Source organism: Lissotriton vulgaris, chromosome 2_1, assembly GCF_964263255.1.
Source record: "Lissotriton vulgaris chromosome 2_1, aLisVul1.2, whole genome shotgun sequence".
NCBI classification, from domain to species: domain Eukaryota; kingdom Metazoa; phylum Chordata; class Amphibia; order Caudata; family Salamandridae; genus Lissotriton; species Lissotriton vulgaris.
The window spans coordinates 1,238,661,243-1,238,679,462 of record NC_141687.1 but is presented as its reverse complement, the minus strand read 5'-3'; the positions used below and the strand labels follow the sequence as shown (position 1 = coordinate 1,238,679,462).

The window sequence follows — 18,220 nt, the reverse complement described above, 5'->3', positions numbered from 1 at the left end:
ATCAAGGACTGTGGTGCAGAAAGGTCCCATGAGAGATGCCATCCCCATCGAAAATAAAATTAGGGAGGGGGGCTGCTTGAGCCACATTTGAATCAATCAAATCATTTATAAAGCACAACAGCGAACAGCTACTCCGAACAGAGTCCCAGCGCTAGGAAAGGCTGCCTAATATACCACCTACAGGATGAATGGCCCTTAAAAATCCAATTTAAAGATACAGCTTTTAATGATTTTCCTAAATAATGTCTCATAGCAAATCTCACGGACATGGTGCGGTGGCTGATTCCGGCCACAAGTTGCCAAATAGGTGAAAGACCGCCCCATTCCTTACGGAATAACCAGCAGGTGTTTGATGAACGGGAGATCTACTAGGGTGGTGATGCTATAGTCTTGCTGTAGTCCTTGGATTTTCGGTGCCATTCGAATGTTTCACAATCGTGTGGCTGCATTGATGTAACACTGATGACAGCAGCCCCCTCTGAACGTTGTCCCAGCACCTCTGCACCCCTCGCTGCTTCCTCACCACTGCTCTTGCCTCAGCCAAAGTTTCTGTTTATCTCTCTTTGGCACCTCTGTTTGATTCTCAGCATTTTTTTTCTCTATTTTCCGCTGCACATTCTTAGTTTTTTTAGCTTCATCCTCTGTTCTGCTGCTCCACTCTCCGGTCCTCTTTGTTCTCCCATTCATTCCAAAATTCTTACGTGGCATCTTCCCAGAACCCCCAGACAATCACTGTATGCCCTCACACTTTATATATATTTATTTATTTCCAAGTTTTACGATTTTTTTTTCTCTATTTTCCGCTGCACATTCTTATTTTTTTAGCTTCATTCTCTGTGCTGCTGCTCCACTCTCCGGTCCTCATTGTTCTCCCATTCTTTCCAAAATTCTTACGTGGCATCTTCCCAGAACCCCCAGACAATCACTGTATGCCCTCACACTTTATATATATTTATTTATTTCCAAGTTTTACGATGATTGTATTTCCTCCCCTGTTGCCGTTAGTAAACCTCGCTACTACCCCAATTCCGAGGACCATACTTTGTAAGTGTCCCTAATGAACTAGCAGCAAATATTGACTAAATCTGACCCGGGTGCCTCCTCCCTGCTCCAGGGCCTCCTCGCCGTCTGTCCTTCCATCCTATCTCACTCCGTATGGCCTTGAATGAGCTACAGTTACCTGAGGACTGAAGACCTCTAAGGACAGCTGTCAGTGCAGGGGCCAGGGGCCGCTGCACGGATTTCTATGCACAGAAATGCCGTGACTGGTCTGCCTGCTGGGGAACTGCTTGGAATAGAGTGTTTTTGAGGCTGGGGAACTGCTTGGATAAGAGTGTTTTTGAGGCATTCTTCACCTCGTCTGTTGGGACAGTGGACACTTCGTTACTGTCCTTAGTCAATAGTCTACCACAGACAAGGAGTGTATGCGCCTGCGTGCCTTTGAACAGCAAGGACGTGCGAATAAACGCCTTATAGTTACATTTAACAGACCATTTAGAGCACCCCAAAAGCCTCTGGGATTTTTTTGTATGTTTCTGGGCTTCCGTTTCTTTACCTTGCCTGCTGTTGCATCGGCTTTGCCACTCAAACCCAGCATCTGCTCCCAGCCCATGCCCAAGAGAGAGTGCCCAGCTGCCTCAATGAATCCGCAGCGCCCGCAGCCATCTTCCATCTGTGCCGCAGCCTGTCCACCTCATTGGCCCATCTCTGGCCGCACGCGAGGGCTGCCTGCTGTTGCATCGGCTTTGCCACTCAAACCCAGCATCTGCTCCCAGCCCATGCCCAAGAGAGAGTGCCCAGCTGCCTCAATGAATCCGCAGCGCCCGCAGCCATCTTCCATCTGTGCCGCAGCCTGTCCACCTCATTGGCCCATCTCTGGCCGCACGCGAGGGCTCTGCTCGCCTTATGCGAGGAATCGAACCTTTGACTATATTACTTTTTTCTTACCTTTGAAAGATTGCAAAAGGTCATGCCGTAGCACCTCGAATTACTCTAATTGCGTCTTCATCTCTGCTGTGTGTCATGCCACAATAAGCTCTTGGGTGGCCTAGCTCTATAATGTGATATCACCACATTACAAATGCAATACCACCGTATCAGAGTACGAGAAAAACATGCTTTTTACCATCAATTTGTTGGTGATAACGCGACACAAATAGATGTTGACTATCTTACTAAAACATTTCACTGTTTACGTCACCATAATCCTAAAAAAATGGCTTAAAGAAAAGCGCCGCCGTTTTCCGATTCGGGGGCGTGTTTTTTGCACTCTGAGTGACAGATGACGTCACAGGGCTAAAGAACGCAAAAAATCACGCCCCCGAATCCGAAAAAGACGGAGCTTCTTTGGAGGGACGGCTCTCTCCTCCAATGGCTGGTCTCCGTTTAGGAAGCCAGCCAATGGAGGAGAGACAAAAAGAGGGGCGGGCTAAAGCAGCCACTCTAAGAAACATTAATTCTCGGACTCCCGGTCTGCCAAAGGCAGACCGGATATTACCGAGACCTAAAAATGCCTGGTATTTCCGTGTGCCCTGAAATGTGGCACTTGACCCTGTTAACCTGATCCTCCACGTATCTAAGTTGGCAAATCTGAAAGCTGGAGTCCACGCTGGTTACTTGTTCAAATTGGAAAATGTAATTTAACTGACCACAGTTTACAAATATAAAATGTGAGGGAAACACATTGTTCCAAGTGGGTTTGTCAGAAATAGGCTAGAGTTTTGATCTCATTCCAACATGGATCGCTTTTTTGACATTGTAGCAGTATCCTTTTCAGTGACCACAGAAAGTCACTGCCCGGCAGAGTCCACCTTACTAGTGCTTTTCTGCTTTGAATATTATGGGGGAAGGATTTTTCAACCAGCTAGGAGCACTTCTCTCTCAAATGTGAACCAAAGGTATACATCAAAAGATGTTTTAACTGGTCTCATTTTTAAAGCAAATGCAAGACTTGTTTCGTGCCACGTAGCATATAATTTTGTGAAACCCTAAAATAGGGACCTAAAGTTCTGAATTTCTTTACTTTGGGTAAGAACCAAATGACAAAGCTGTCTAAATTTAGTTTAGGCGCGCCCCCAGTTCAAAAACGCTCAAAAAATTTCACATCTTAGCCACAGAGATGCTACATTTTGTTCAAGCACTGCACTGTATAAACATTACACTATGTTAATACAGCTAATCATTAAGGTTACGTTTGTAAATTCTTAAAATGTGTAAATGTTGCTACAACACTTATGGCAGATACTGCTGAAATTTTGTTTAGGCATCTCAAATTAAACATATCTATGCAATGGGCGAGCGCCTAAATTTAAGACTTGCATTTTAAACATGCAAATGTACTCCAGAGCTTCCAGATATAATTTCAGCACCCGAATTCTGGATCATCAAAATAAACTCGATTGTCTGCATGTTGGCCGAGCATTTAATCTCTACATCACCAATTCTCACTGATGATCCACAAGGGCTGAATCCAACGTGTCACTCAGGAGTTCAACACATGCAGATCCAGGCAATGGGTTTGAATAGGGGAGTTGGTCAATGCACTGGTTGCACTAAAGATGTTAAGTGGTGTCCACAAGGACTGCTAGCGACTACTTATGCTCTCAAACTTTGATGTGTGGTTAAGTAGCTAAACACCTACATGTTGACTTTAACTGAGCACCAGAAGTGAGTACAGTTAGCGTGGCTGAATCTAAATAGGGAAGGGTCTCCATTTTTTATACAACCTACAAATTTCTTATTTTGATTAAACATCTTAACTCCAGAATATATACATCTTAGTTGATAATCTAACATCTGCATCAGCTACCTTTTTGTTACACTTCTAAATACCCAAAATTCTACTCTTTGGTTGCATTTCTAACTTCAAGTCATTTTATATTGTAGTTAAGACTTCTCAGATCCTTGGAGTATAAGTTTATGAAGTAAACAGTTATGCCTTTAGACTGAGTTTATACACAATGCTATTACCATCTCATCTCCAAAACATCAGTGTTTTCATTTCGTTTTCATTCGCTCTTAAATCCTTCAAATGCCTTGCCTTAGTTATCCAACAAATTAATATTTAACTTCTAAACCAAATGTTCAGATGGACTTTCCTGCTTTGGTTAATAATTTATTCTAAGATGTCCATGACATGTTAAGGGACTATTTTGTAAATTTGACAAAAAAGACAAATGTAGCTATTTAAAAGCTAGACAGACATTATGCCAAGCAAAGTCTAGATTATCTTTGCCTAGGAATTTTAATACTGTGTTTCTACTATAGCAAACAAGCTCATTCCTTTCCACACCATGGTGGTGCATCTATGAGACTACTACCGGCATAGACCCCATCTATCCAAAGAGCTGAACAGGAATGGATTACATGTTTGTCTCAGCAACCTGCCCGTAGGAGGGTCACCTGATTGATCTAGAAGGTCAACTGTTGAAGAAACATTCTTCTGATCTGTAGGCTTCACTGTAGGAATATTGCTCTTATGGGCATTTTAGGGTACTCACAGTAAGATGGACACTCTCTTGTAAAAGAAAGTCCCCTGCAGAAAATTCTATCATGAGCTTCACTAACATTTGGCCTTTCTTATGCGTTGGGTTCCACTTCTGAAAGGCATCTCTAGCATGCTTTGCCCTATATTTGGTCATTACTCGAATTGTGTTGGTTTTCTGCTAGTATTGGGTAAGGAAAAATTTCATGGCTGCAGGTATGCAGGCAGGCAATGGTGACCCAGCTGTCAATGTAATTGACAAGAAACGTGTACCTAATAGAGTGTGCTACACATACTAAAAAGTGGTTAACAATGATTTTCATGGACCTGTTGAAATAAGGTGACTTCACACACAAATTGATGGTAAGATAAGAGGTCTTTAATGTACAACCTCAGCCATCATCAGATCCAGCTGCAACTGCCAAATCTAGGAATCACTTGTAACTAAGATTCCATGTTGGAACCATAAGGGTAGAATCTATGTACATCACACATCTCCCTTTCTATATGAATTATACATTTGAAAATGCAGACAATGGCAAACATTGCTTGAAACAAATAATTATACAAAATCCTTTAAATAAGCAGGAGTTCTAGAAACCCTGTTACCTCTACGGGAGAGAGCAATCCCTGCATCAGGAATAGAAACACTTTGCCCAACAGAAGTAGAAGGCATCTGAACATCATCAGGAACACAAACAGGAAAATGTGCAACTTGATTAAAGTTCCACATTCGTCCATCATCTGTTTTCACAGCATTCTTAAACAATTTTACAACTTTCTTTACATCTGTAAATTTAGACCATTTTTTACAACCTACAGGAACTCTAATTCTTACCATATCCCCAATTTTAAAATTAGGAACCAAGACATTTTTCCTTACATTATAGTGAACCTTTCTTTTCCTCTGCAACTTCAACTCTTTGTCTCTCCATAGACCAATGCTATTGTCTTTTAAACCTTTGTCCAAATCCATCCAACCGGGACACAAATTAGTGTTTGAAGACCTACCCCTGAAGAGCTCAAAAGGCGGTTTCCCAGTTGTTGAATGAGGAGTGAAGTGATAAGCTGAGATTTTATTTTGCAATTCCACCTTCCAATCCAGTGAATTTACTCTTGCTAACTGGATTCCTTCTTTCAATGTTTTGTTAAATCTTTCCAAAGAACCATTTGATTCTGGGTGATATAATGAGATCTTTTTGTGAACTATACCACAATCAGACAAATAACTTTCTAACTCAACAGAACAAAATTGAGGGCCATTATCTGATAGTAATGACTTTGGGAAACTTTCTTTCTTGAATATAGAATCTAAAAATGTAATCACATTACGAGACGAAACATCTCGTACAGCCGTAACTTCCACCCACCGAGAGTATAAGTCCATCAAAACAAACAAATAAGGAGTATTCTGCTCACCATGTAATGGACCAACAATATCTATTGCAACTTCATCCCAAGGAAACAATGGTAATTTTCTGCAAACCATGGGTGGACACCTAGGTCTGAGAACTTTGTCACTCAACTGACAGGCTACACAGTCACGAACAGCTCTCTCGACCATCAAATCAAGACCTGGCCACCAAAAATCTTGTCTGATACGCTCCTTAGTTTTCGAAATTCCTAAATGGCCTGCATGAGCCATATTGATAATGTTTTTCCTCAAACTTACAGGAGGAATCAATCTAGTTCCTCTTGCTAAAACACCATTCAACACAGCCAATTCATGAGAAATTAATGACCAAGGTTTAGACAATTTCCCATATAAATTTTTAGATAGAAGATCCTTAACTTCAACTAACTCACTATCTTTAGCTAATTCTTCCTTCCACTCATCTTCCTTTATGGCACCCAAAGTAACATCACAAACTCTAACATCATTCTCCTCAAATCCGTCATTATCATTCTCATCTTTTTCCAAATCTCCTACACAATTCACTAATCGTGACAACCAATCAGCAGAAACATTGGTACACCCAGGAATATATTCAAACTTAAAATCAAATTCTTGAAGAACAATTACCCATCTCCTTATTCTTGCAGAAACAGCATCAAGACCTTTCTTTTCCAAAATGTCTCTTAATGGTTTGTGGTCAGACCTTACAACAAAAGGAGAACCCCCAAACAACTTTTCTAAACTTATTAATTGACCAAAAAATGGCAAGCGCCTCCTTTTCAATCACCGAATAATTTAATTCGGGAACCTTCAAACACCTGTCATGTCTGTTACATCGTAGATGACTATGACTTTTGAGATAGTAAGACATGCAAAAGGCCCTGTACCAGTTTGATTTTTTAAAACCCTTTTTGTCATGACTCTAAAATGGAAGGACCTTAAGGAAATAGGAGAGTTTCTTGAATTCAACAATACATACTTTTCTTTACCATACTCTGATCTCGATTACAATCTTTAAGGGGCACAGACCCCTCACCAAAACTAGGTGGCATGCTTTCTCATAAGGGTCACTCCAAGCCTCCAGCGGTTTTCTGCTAGTGGACTCACCTTAAACTCCCTATGTGAGAACTACATTTGTGCAAGTATCCTAGTTCTAAATCAAAGTCAGTGCTACCTCTTTTAGGTGTACCAATTCAATTACTTCTTGTAGGAACTCAAAAAATTAAAATTGTTGATGATGGATATCATTTTTATTAGTTATTTGCATTACACAAGATTAAAACCTTGATTTGAAGGTTCTTCTTAGTGACCTGATTCATTTTTGAAAAAGGGGCAACATTTTTCTACCTCTATGAATCCCTCTAGTTTGACGGGGTGTATTTGTCAGGACTAACCATGGGCGGAAAATCTGTTTCGCTCGCGGATTTTGCATATTTTCGGTAAATTCGCAATCCGCGAGATTCGCGAATCTCCCGCAAAATCCGCAAATCCGCGAGCAGCGGATTTTGCTCGCACTGTTCGCACTGTTCGCGTGAGTTCGCGCCCCGCGAATAAGTGCAAAATTGCAGAAATACGATCTTAGCAAAACTGAAAGTAACTACTTACCAGGTTCAAAAGTTCAGGCTCATCATTAGTAGCCATTTCCTGTAGTGCTTCCTGAGGGGCCCCTCCAGAGTTCAGTTGCCAGTTGAAACTATTATGTGACCCTGCTCTGAACCTCAGAATAGTTACACATATGCCACAAAGGTCCTGAATTACAGCTAAGGGAGACAAGCAGGAGCCAGGCTGGAAGTTCAAATCCATTAATCAGCCCCTAATGCATTATTGTCAGTTGGGGCAGGGCAGGTGTTGTAACTAATTTTGCAACAATGAAAGCACTTAGCAAGTGCAAAAGATCACTAATCAGGAAGCACTAAGGAAGCAGGTGCCAGCTAAAAAAATATTCTGTGACACATTAATCAGCCCCAAATTAATTCAGGTCACTTGAGGCAGGGAAGGTGTGCTTGCGTTGCCACAATAATGTACACTGACTGGACAACCAGAGGGTGCTGTGATGAAACAGAGGGTGGCATGGGTGGGCCAGAGGGTGGCATGAGTAGTCAGAGAGTGGCAGTGGTGACAGAGAGTGGCAGTGATGAAGAAGAGTGTCCCAAACAGGCTGGACACGTAGAAACAACAAGTTCGCGAAACTTGCGACCCGACAGGTAAGTTCGCAATTTGCGACATTGTAAAAAACCCTCGCGAACTGGCAGAAACCCGCGCAAACACAAAAAAAAAAAAACGCAAATTCGCGAGAATTCGCGGATTTTGCAGATTGCGAGTTCGCAAATCCGCAAAATTCGCGAACGCGAGATTCGCAAAATTCGCCCATGCTTAGTCAGGACTATTTAGCAATTTATTCACAATTACCATCTGTGTTTGTAGAAATAAATATATCAGAACATATTATGTGAAGGTAGTATAGGGTTAGCTTGTGCCAGAATAATTCTAAACACGTTATTTTATATTAGGGCTGGGTGGTGGTGGGATTAAAAAAGGGAAGTAAAGGTGAAGTGATTATCCTCCTGTATTTTAAGACCATTTGATTCCCTGGGGCCTTGACTTCCTCAATCCTATGTTAGATGAAAGTATGACCAAGAAATAAAAGCCAATCTTTGAACTCTAGAAGATTTCCAGTTTTATTTTGGTCCACAGTCCTTTATGAGCACCTAATAAAAATACATAAACACAAAAGGTCCCCTGTAAGAAGAAAATGTTTTAAACCATTTGTTTAGAGGATTTGTTGCTAACACACATACAATCCCCCCAACAAATGTAATTAATAAAAGTGACCAATACATTAATTATGCAGTCCCACAAAAGTGATGGAAGGCGTGCTTCTTTTAGAATCAGAACACGATTTAATTGTTATCAAACCACATATAGTTATCTTAGAGGGTCAAAATGGCAGCACATGCCCTCTGTCTAACAGTGATCACAAAAATAACATAATTTAGAAAGAGTGATTTGAGATAGATAGACAAAAATTTCTCTCACTCAGACCATTTTTGGAAAATGTCAAATATGAGGGACATTCTCTTACCGATAACAACTGCAACAATGTTTTTTTTTTTAAATAATATTTTTATTGGGATTTCTACAGAGATTTATTACATTACAGAAATGCGTGTCTCGCTGTCTGTACAGGGTATGATTTTGATAGCCTGGGTTACAATGGTTTGGTATCCCTGTTATCGACATTGTGTTACATATAACATATACCAAGTAACCTACAATGTTGAGCACTGGGAGGTGCCTGCTAGGTGTGGCTGGTCGAGCTTATTCTTGTCTAGTGCAAGTGGTCTTAATGTTTCGGCTCAGGCTCACATAAGTAGCAATACAGCCATCATTGAATTGATTATTAGTGTTACCAATACATTTATGGAAAAAGCCTTTTGGGGAACTCATATTTACATTATTGACAGTTGACATTTGAAGGAAAACTAATCTTGCCCACATTTCCCAATCTACATTTACCCACAGTATGTTGCCTATCTTAGACCACTATTATTGCTCATACATAGTACTTTTATGCTTCTCTTCCCACTAAAAAGCACAGCTAATATCTAGTTTAATTCTCTTTCAGACAAATCCTGATATCTACTCTGTGGAGCTCAGTGGGACGAAGGACATAGAACAACCAGACAAGGGGCCAGACAAGGAAAAATACAAAGATCTTAAGAAAATCTTTAAGAAGAAGAAAGGCAAGGGTGTGGATGATCTGAAGCAGGAACTTGAATTGGTGAGTTGTGGCTATCTAGGACAACTAGCTGGCTTCGTAGTGCTGTCCCTCATACCATCAGGTCCCCACTAGGCTTTTGAGTAGCCCAATACATAAGTAAGGACCTGCTAAAAAAATCAGCCACAAAAACAGCTTACTACACTCATTATCATCAGATTATAGTACACATAAATGCTCCCAACAAAATTGTTTTGTACAAACCATTTGAGGCATGATGTAGACTTATAGCTGTGCCTTTCCCAAATGAAAACCCTAAAGTCCCTGATTGACATGCTAAAGCAGAACATCAAACCAGGTAAGACAATATATATGTTTTTTATTTAATTTAGTTGTGTCTTAGAGGGTTATTGGTGAGAAGGAAAGTAATATATGAATTATACACAAAGAAGAGAAAACCCAATCACCGGGTTGAACAGGAAAAACCTGGCAAAATACTTAGCACAACATAGAGATTGATTCAGACCATAAGCCCTAGCGGGGTAGCCAAAGGAAACAAATCATCTAGTTTGCAGAAATTGTTTCTACTTCTTCATGTTTGGGACACACAAATGGCTACACTGTTGGCAAAATACGATTTCAACAACTTTGTGAAGTTCTTAAAGAAACTGTTTAAGTTTAACCAACTTCTAGTAGCTTCTAAAGTTTAAAATAGATTGTGAAAATATCTATAAAACCTTATTTTTTTCAGGGGAATTCACTTACAACATTGCAAAAGTTAAACTGCAAATCTATAACTTTGCTTGCTCCTAACTTTCATGTTGCCAATCCCACCTGTTGGACTCAAAAGGTCTATTTTATTTTTGCAGTCGAATAATATAATACAAAAAGACATTTTCCTATCAAACGTTTCCAAACCATATCTTCTTTTAAATCGAAAGTTGAAAAGATTGATATGTTACAGATCTGTATGCATTTGGTGCACTTCTCCCACTATGATATGTGCTATTGGATGTCTGTCTTGTGCTCGACCTTGGTCCTAACCAGATCGGGTGTATATGATATTTCCCCCACTCTTCCTCCAGGCACGGATCTAACCATTGCCACTTTTATGGTAGTAACTTTGGAAATTATGTCATCATTCCCTTGGGGCCTTCTCCCCCTTCCCCAAGATTGGATCTCCCCTTCCCCCTTCATATGCCTGCCCTGTGTCTCCTCAGCCACGCTACAACGAAACAAGGAGGTACAAGGACCCCCCTCACTCTGCACCCCCTATGTAAGAAAGAGAGGAGCAAATAGGTTATGCAGAACAACCAGCAAAAGAAAAACATAAGGTCAAACCAGCTACACATTGCCTCCGACAACAAAGTGGACTTATTAGACAGCCACAGCTAGTTACTGTAAGGGTCAAACAATGTCATCAGACGTCTGTGGTGTGATTACCGGGAGCTCCTCTGAACTTGCTCTATAAGGCCAAGTATTGAACACCATCATTGCTGGTAATGGTCGCCATTTTTATTATGGCCGTTGCTGTTATATAAATTACAGCCAAACGTGTTTTCAAATGTTTGATTTTACTGTCACATAATCCTACCACTCCCTTATCCTCACTTTTATCACTTCCTTCCTCCCTCCCGGGGCACTGTATGACCTTGAATACAGCTGACTGTTTGCTATGTGTATTCGTTACATCTGATCCCTCAGTGAATAAAACTCTGTGGATCTAATGATTGTTTTCTGATTAATTCATTGAATTGTGTAAATTGCTCCTTGTCCACACTGGGACCCCTTCCTCCTAGTACCATCAGTGCTGCAGCAATTCATCCCGGATGCTGCACTTTCTTGAATCCCATTGTTCATGACGAGCTCAGCTCGTCATGAGCAAACGAGCAGTGTACTGCATGACAAGCTGAGCTCGTCATGAGCATCAAAGGGGTTAAGGAACCTCTCAACGTACAGATTTTTCAGACACATCATCCATGTCAGAGTCGCGGTCCACCTCAGTCAATGCCACTCCAATTTGTAAGGCCTGGCATCTATCTCGGATGACCTGTTCCAGGTCCAGGGCAGTCATCATGCCCAGGCAAGCGGCATGATCGGGGACATCTGTCACAACTCCTCGGGCCCCCATTCCTCGGATCGCGGAACCAGCATGCCTTGTGTGCTCCATCGTCGAATGCCTGCCTCGCCCACACGTCTTCTGAAAAGTTGAAGAAGTGCGCCTTCCCCTCTGCCACAGAATTTTTATTCTGGGAAAAACATACCTTTTGCATTATCAACTGTGATTTCCTGCATTTTCTGTGTCTCACGAAATACAGCATCTCTGTGCCTGTAGTGTAGTAAGTAGAGCAATAACCACCTGGGACTTGAGCCCAGTGGTGGCAGGCCTGCCAGGACATGGTGAGTGCACTCCACTGAAAAGAACAGGGAAAAAGTATCTGAAGGTTGTAGTTTCCTCAACCAGTCCCCCACATACCAATGGCATCAGTGCCTTCCGTGCCCTCCAGAAGCCCCACAATGCAGACATTGTTGCAAAATGAGCTCCCTGCCACATCCTCCATGCGGCACTCCAAGACCTCCACATGCTCCACCATTAAGCACCTCAAAAATTCAAGTTCACAAGGCCTTGGGATGCGGCTCTGTAAGAGTCAGCTCAGGGGTGTGCACTCTGTCCACCAGTATGCAGTGATCCGTGTGAAGCAATGCCAGATCCGTCGTTACCACATCTATGTTGTTTTCCAAGGGCTTACGCTTTGTCTCCAAAGTAGCACCAATTTTATCTACTGCTGCTAGCAACAGCATCCAGCTTGTTGAGGAAAGTCACTGGCAGAGCAATGGTATCTTGCCCCCTTCAGTGGAGGGCTTCCAGGGTGTGCTCTGAGTACCTTAATGCTGGCACCCCATCCCGCCTGATTCCAGCAAATTCACCTAACATACTCAACCTCCACCGGCCAGGGCCTATTTACCGGTACCATGGTTGGATAGATACATGAAAGAATGAGCACCCCAAGTTCAGGTAGGCAGCTGTGGATGTTGCTCACCAAAGCTGGGCCTTTGTTATAAATAGTCTGGTAAGGCAGGTGGCGGAGTGGTCAATCGCAGCAACAGTCTGTGTTCCACGTTGGTGTCACTGCTGCAGCCTATGAGATACAGAAGGCAAAGAGGACCTGCTTACCTTCGGCATTCATCTCCAATGGGTGTGGCAGCACGACCATCTCAGTAATATAGAGCACTACTGGCCACATGTGCAAAGGTATTAGGCAGTTCAATGTGGAGTAACAGTATGTTGGCTTAGATGTAGTAGGCAACCAGGTTAGGGGCCCTAGGAAGCAGCACGACCAAACTATGCTGCTATGCCACAGGTCCCATGGTCCCTTAGTGTCAGTGGCTATAGCGTCCCAGTGGGTGAAGCAGCAGTTTGAGTCCTCGTTGCCTGGCCCACTCTCAGGGAAACACCATTCAATTAGAACGCTCTTGTGGGCAGGGTCCTGTCAACTCCCGGCCTCTGCGAAGGTAGTCACAGCCTAAGGCCGCCTCCCACAGCTTAACTGATAGGCTTGAGCGGGCTGAGGTCTTACCCACTGGCCAATCCCCATCACAGCCACTACAGCCCATTTGGGTGTGAGGATTCGAGGAGTGTCACCTCGTTCCCGGCAGTACTTCCAGTAGCAGAATTTGAAACCACTCTCAAGTAAAGGGACGCTCCTGTGCAGGCTCCTTGCGACAGCTCCCACATCCCGTCAGTAGTGTCAGGGGGGACCCACCTACCGCACACACAGGAGCTCCTAAGGCAGCCTCTCTACCACACTAGCGTTGCTCTCCTCTGCTGACCCTGAGGGTGTTGGAATGAGCAACCCCACTCTCAGGAGCACTTCTCATCACGGCATAAGAAGCTACGGATCGGGTCTCAGCCGCCAGCCCTTGTTGCTGCATTTTCAACTATCCAGCCTGAGGCGTCCCATGCCTAATTTAGTAGCCTCATCACACCATCCGCAGGCAAATCCCTTGTCAATTCAGGTGAACCTCACTGCACTGCCAAAACACCGTCCACAACAGCATTTCTGGGCACTGGCACAGTGAGATGTGCAGGGAGCATGGGGGTGCCTGATGCCAATGGATGTCAGGCTCCCTTCCAGATAAACATAGGATAATTGGCTTTAAGCACGGAGCTCACTCAGAGCACATCTGCCTTGTTAGCTGCTCAAGCCATGCCCCCTACCCCATCACCTGCATTGCCCTGGCATATTCTCCACTCATGATTATCACACTCAATGTGAATGCCTTAATCCACTACCTGAAACACAAGAAGATACAATCCTATCTCACCTTTCAAAGAGTTTACACTGCCCTCCTTTAAGAAAAACTTAAATTGGACAGGGTCGGGGAAGTAATTTGCATCTGTAGAGCCCCTACTGCTGATCCTGTGTCCTCACCCCTGCCCTCTGCCAAACTGATGAGCTCCAAGAAATGTGGAGTGGAAGTTTCTATCCACGAAGCCCACTCCTGCATGGTGCTCCAAACATGGACTGGTACAGATGGATGATACACCTTCGCTAAACTCTGAGTTGGATCTAATATTGTAGGGTGGGCTCCGTCAATGCCCCTCATGGGTCCAGATTCACTTTCCTACACCACCTTCATAGACCCCTGACTGAGTTGAACTCTTCCCAAAAAGTGACTGGAGGTGACTGGAACCTGGTGCCTAATGCGGTCCTAGACTACTTGGGCCCTATAGACAGGGCCACTGGAATTATGCAATAGTGCAGCCATGGCGGTTTTTGATAGATTTGCCGCATTCGACACATAATATATAATCTGCTGCATAATCTGCAGATTTAGATTTTTTTAAATGTTGTTTCGAGCTCAAACGGTTAAAAAAATACTGAAAACTCAGCTGCACATGTTGCTGTGCAGTGCAAGGATATTTGGAAAGGTTGACTGTTCATCTTTCTGTTGCTTATTGCTGTATTTGGGTGTTAATCTGGTACTAATGAGGTGCAACCAATGCCCAGACAGTGTTAACAAGTGTAGAAATAAGAAAATAATGAAGTACTACTGTCACAAAATATTCTGCATTATGCCACATAATTTGCCTTTTCTTGCCACATAATTCACTCAATGCTGCCATATAATTCGGCCAACCCCTGCATGATTCCAGTGACCCTGCCTATAGACCGAATCAATGATAGAGCTATGGCTCTTCCACATGACTTTTGCGACAACCATGTTTTATTTTCCTTCATTCGGGCCGCGGTGGAGAAAGGTTAGGTAAACCTACGGGGAGTCGCCTACGTATCAAGAACGTGGCGTGAAGATAACCCCCTGCCGTGTCGGCCCATGTCGCGCGGTAACAAACGCCTCCTGTATCTGGCCCGAGCAAAAAGCTGAGTGTGCCTTAAACGGCGATAGCCGTGAGTATTGATAAGAATAGTAATAATTTTATCTTTTTTCACACTAATATCCTCACGGTCGGATGCACCTTAGCGCGTGCAGACCGCCGGAGGATCACACTACTGGTCCTGAAGAATGCTGAGCGACTCGGGCTCTCCAAGCAGAAACATGTTGACCAAATTCGATTAAATTTATTGAGGACTAGGGGTCTCCATTAAATGAGACTTAACCTATGAGTCCACTCATCACCTGTTTTTAACTAGTGCTGGTTGGACTATTAATAAAATAGTTGACAGTCACAATTCAGCATTTTTTATCTCCCCTTTTTGCACTCACTTAGCACTATTGGGTTATTTTCACCACTCCAACACACACAAGAACCAGCTCCGCTGTAACCAGGCGTTGTATCACACTGGGGGGACGCTAGGTCATTCCAGTGGGAACCCAATGCTGAAGCATGTCACCACTAGGTTGGTGAGTGAGGGTTCTTCATAACTATCATTCTGTGTGGTTTTGCTTCACCATTTCTTCTTTTTCCTTTTTAGTCTCTCCCTCACACGATCCGTTTGAGGTTTCTTGATCTTTTGTTGTTTCACTCTTCTGTTTTTAATTAATACTAAGACTAGGCGTAAGAGAGTGAACATTTATACCCTTACTCTCCTGTTGTTTGATTGTTATTTGACATAGCTCCACCTACACCGTACAGAGAAAGAATATTCCTTCTTCTCAGCATTATCCCAGCAGGTCTACTTCCCAATCTCGCATACTACCTTCCCGGCAACCCTAGAATTTTCTATCCTAGCGGTTTCCCTCTCCAAACATGTGCCAATCCAGCATAAGATAGATTGGAACACACCAATTCTGACCCAGAAACAGTGGCGCTTTAAAACAGCAAGGAATAGATCTCTCCAAGGAAAAGCAGAGATACTTTCCCATACAACGACATTCCTGGAGGACAACCAAGGATCTATCCCCTCTGCTCATATCCTGTGGGCAGGAGCCAAGGCAGCCCTCCAACAGCAACTGATAAGGGACGTAGCCCTGGCTAATAAACAATAAGCCCAGAAACAGCTCACCATAGAATGTGAAATTAAAATTTATACCCAAACATATACTGCAAGACGCACTATGGTTAACAGACACACCCTGGAGAAGGTTAAACTAGAGCTCAACTCACTGTACATCCAAGGCATAATTCATGCTCTATTGGCTCGAAGCCCGCCACTGTGAGCCCAATAAAAAAGTGGGACAGCTCCTGGCGGTGCAACTCAGTCAGAGGGAAGCCACAATGGCCATCAAAGCCATATAGGATAGCACTGGCTGTATTCACAGAGACCTACAGGATATTACAAATTCCTTTTAGGTCTTTTACTCTGACCTCTACAGCTCTGAACTTAAGGAGGAAGGAGAGTGTCATGAGGCATTCTTGGACTCTGTCACCTTACCTTGCCTATTTGAGGATGGAGGAGCATGGGAGGAGCCTCTTAGGTGGGGAAATCACTAAAGAAGAGGTGGCCCAGGCTATGACCAATTTGCTATACAAGAAAGCACTCTGAGAAGATGGCTTCTCGGGTGAATCTATCACCGGATAAAAGAGGAAGCAGTGGATGCGGAGAACGCCAGGAACAACGTGGCCAGAGCCACATATTCTGGGACACCGCAAGCATAGTCACGCTTGCCGAAACAAAGCATCTGTCTTAACTACGCATATGCATGGTTAAGGCAGATTCCCTATAGTATTCAGGATTGGCGGGGTCTCGGGGAGAAGCATTGGAACAGGATGCTCCAGACATGGACAGGCAAGTGGGGCTGGGGGTTGCATTTGCGGGGAGGGGTCAGCAAACTTATAGGAGTGGGCAGGTTTTTAGGGCTCAGGGAGGTGGGGTTAGGGTAGTTTTAAGGGATGGGTTTGAGAGAGTTGTTTAGAAATGGTGCATTTTTGGGCTCAGGATGGGGAGATTAGGGCAGTTTCTTATTTGGGGGCAGGGTTTTAGGCCTCAGGCAGTGGAAGGGGTTGGGGTAGTTTAAGGGACAGTGCAGGGAGTGGGGGTCGGTGCAGTGTATGTTAATGGGCAGGATTTTAGGCCTCAGGGCAGTGGGAGGTAAAGGGGTAATTTTCAGCGCAGGTTGTTGGCCTTAGGCCAGTTGGGGTGGCTGGTAGGGGTTTGGTAATTTAGGGCTTAAGGCAGGGAGGGAGGTCGGAGTGGTGGCAAAGTTAACCACGCATATCCCCTTACCTTTCATGCCTTGATAATGAACTTGCATGGTAAAGGCATGTGTGGTAAAGGAATGCGTGGTTAAGACACATTCATGGTTCCGGCTATGTGGTAGAGGCATGCGTGGCTTAGCCATGTGTGCCTCTATCATACAACCAGTGGATGCACTCCATGCTGCATTTCAAGTAAGTGGGTCTGACATGGTCTGTCTCCCATACATCTAACAAAGCTGTCATACATGTATTGTCCAAACCAGGCAAAGAGTAAGACTCACTACAATGTGATTTCTCTTTTGAATACAGACGTGAAAATCCTAGCCAGTTTGCTTGCTTCCAGACTCAGATGAATCAACCCAACCCTTATTTATGACACACAAGTGAGCTTTGTCCCTGGCAGATCCTTCTGAAATCATCTACGCACCCAGGCACACCTCTACTGACTCTCCAATGCATCTTCCGAAGCCACAATCCCCCTTTCCCTCAATCTAGAAAAGGCTTACACCAACATCGAGTGGCGGTACTTATTCGGGACCCTCCACTGGTTTTGTCTGGGAGACGATTTCCTCTCTAAGGTCCTTTGGCTCTATACTTCACCCACAGCTCAGGTCAATTGGGCAGCTCTTGTTAGCCTTCTTTCCAGTATGTGGAGGAGTGGGACAGGGATATCCCCCCTCGCTACTAGCCATGGAACCACTTGCAGTGACGATTAGCCAATCCCTGAGAATAGCAAGAATACCAAAATACTGTTATACGCAGACCAAATACTGCTTACCCTACAAGACACTGGCAGATCACTACCAACTTTAATGTCTTTGATTTCGTCTTTCTTGCGGATCTCTATGTAGAAGGATAACTGGGCCAAAAGCAAAGCAATGCCAATGTCTAGGGTCAAGACAAAAGTGGCCATTGCTGGTTTTCCATTTCAGTGGAAACAAAACAGACTTAAATATCTGGGAACCCTCGTTAATGGGGGTCAAGAAAACCTGATCTTGTATAACCTGGATCCCCTTATTACCA

General features: G+C 43.6%; 1 protein-coding gene across 1 annotated transcript in view; it reads left to right on the top strand.

Annotated features, from left to right (window-relative positions):
• The window catches only part of ATP12A (ATPase H+/K+ transporting non-gastric alpha2 subunit), a 108,865-nt gene that overhangs the window by 15,855 nt on the left and 74,790 nt on the right, over nt 1-18,220 (top strand). The window contains exon 2 of the mRNA XM_086956955.1: nt 9,505-9,660. Coding sequence (XP_086813081.1) covers nt 9,505-9,660 — 156 coding nt within the window. The remainder of the gene's footprint in view (nt 1-9,504; nt 9,661-18,220) is intronic.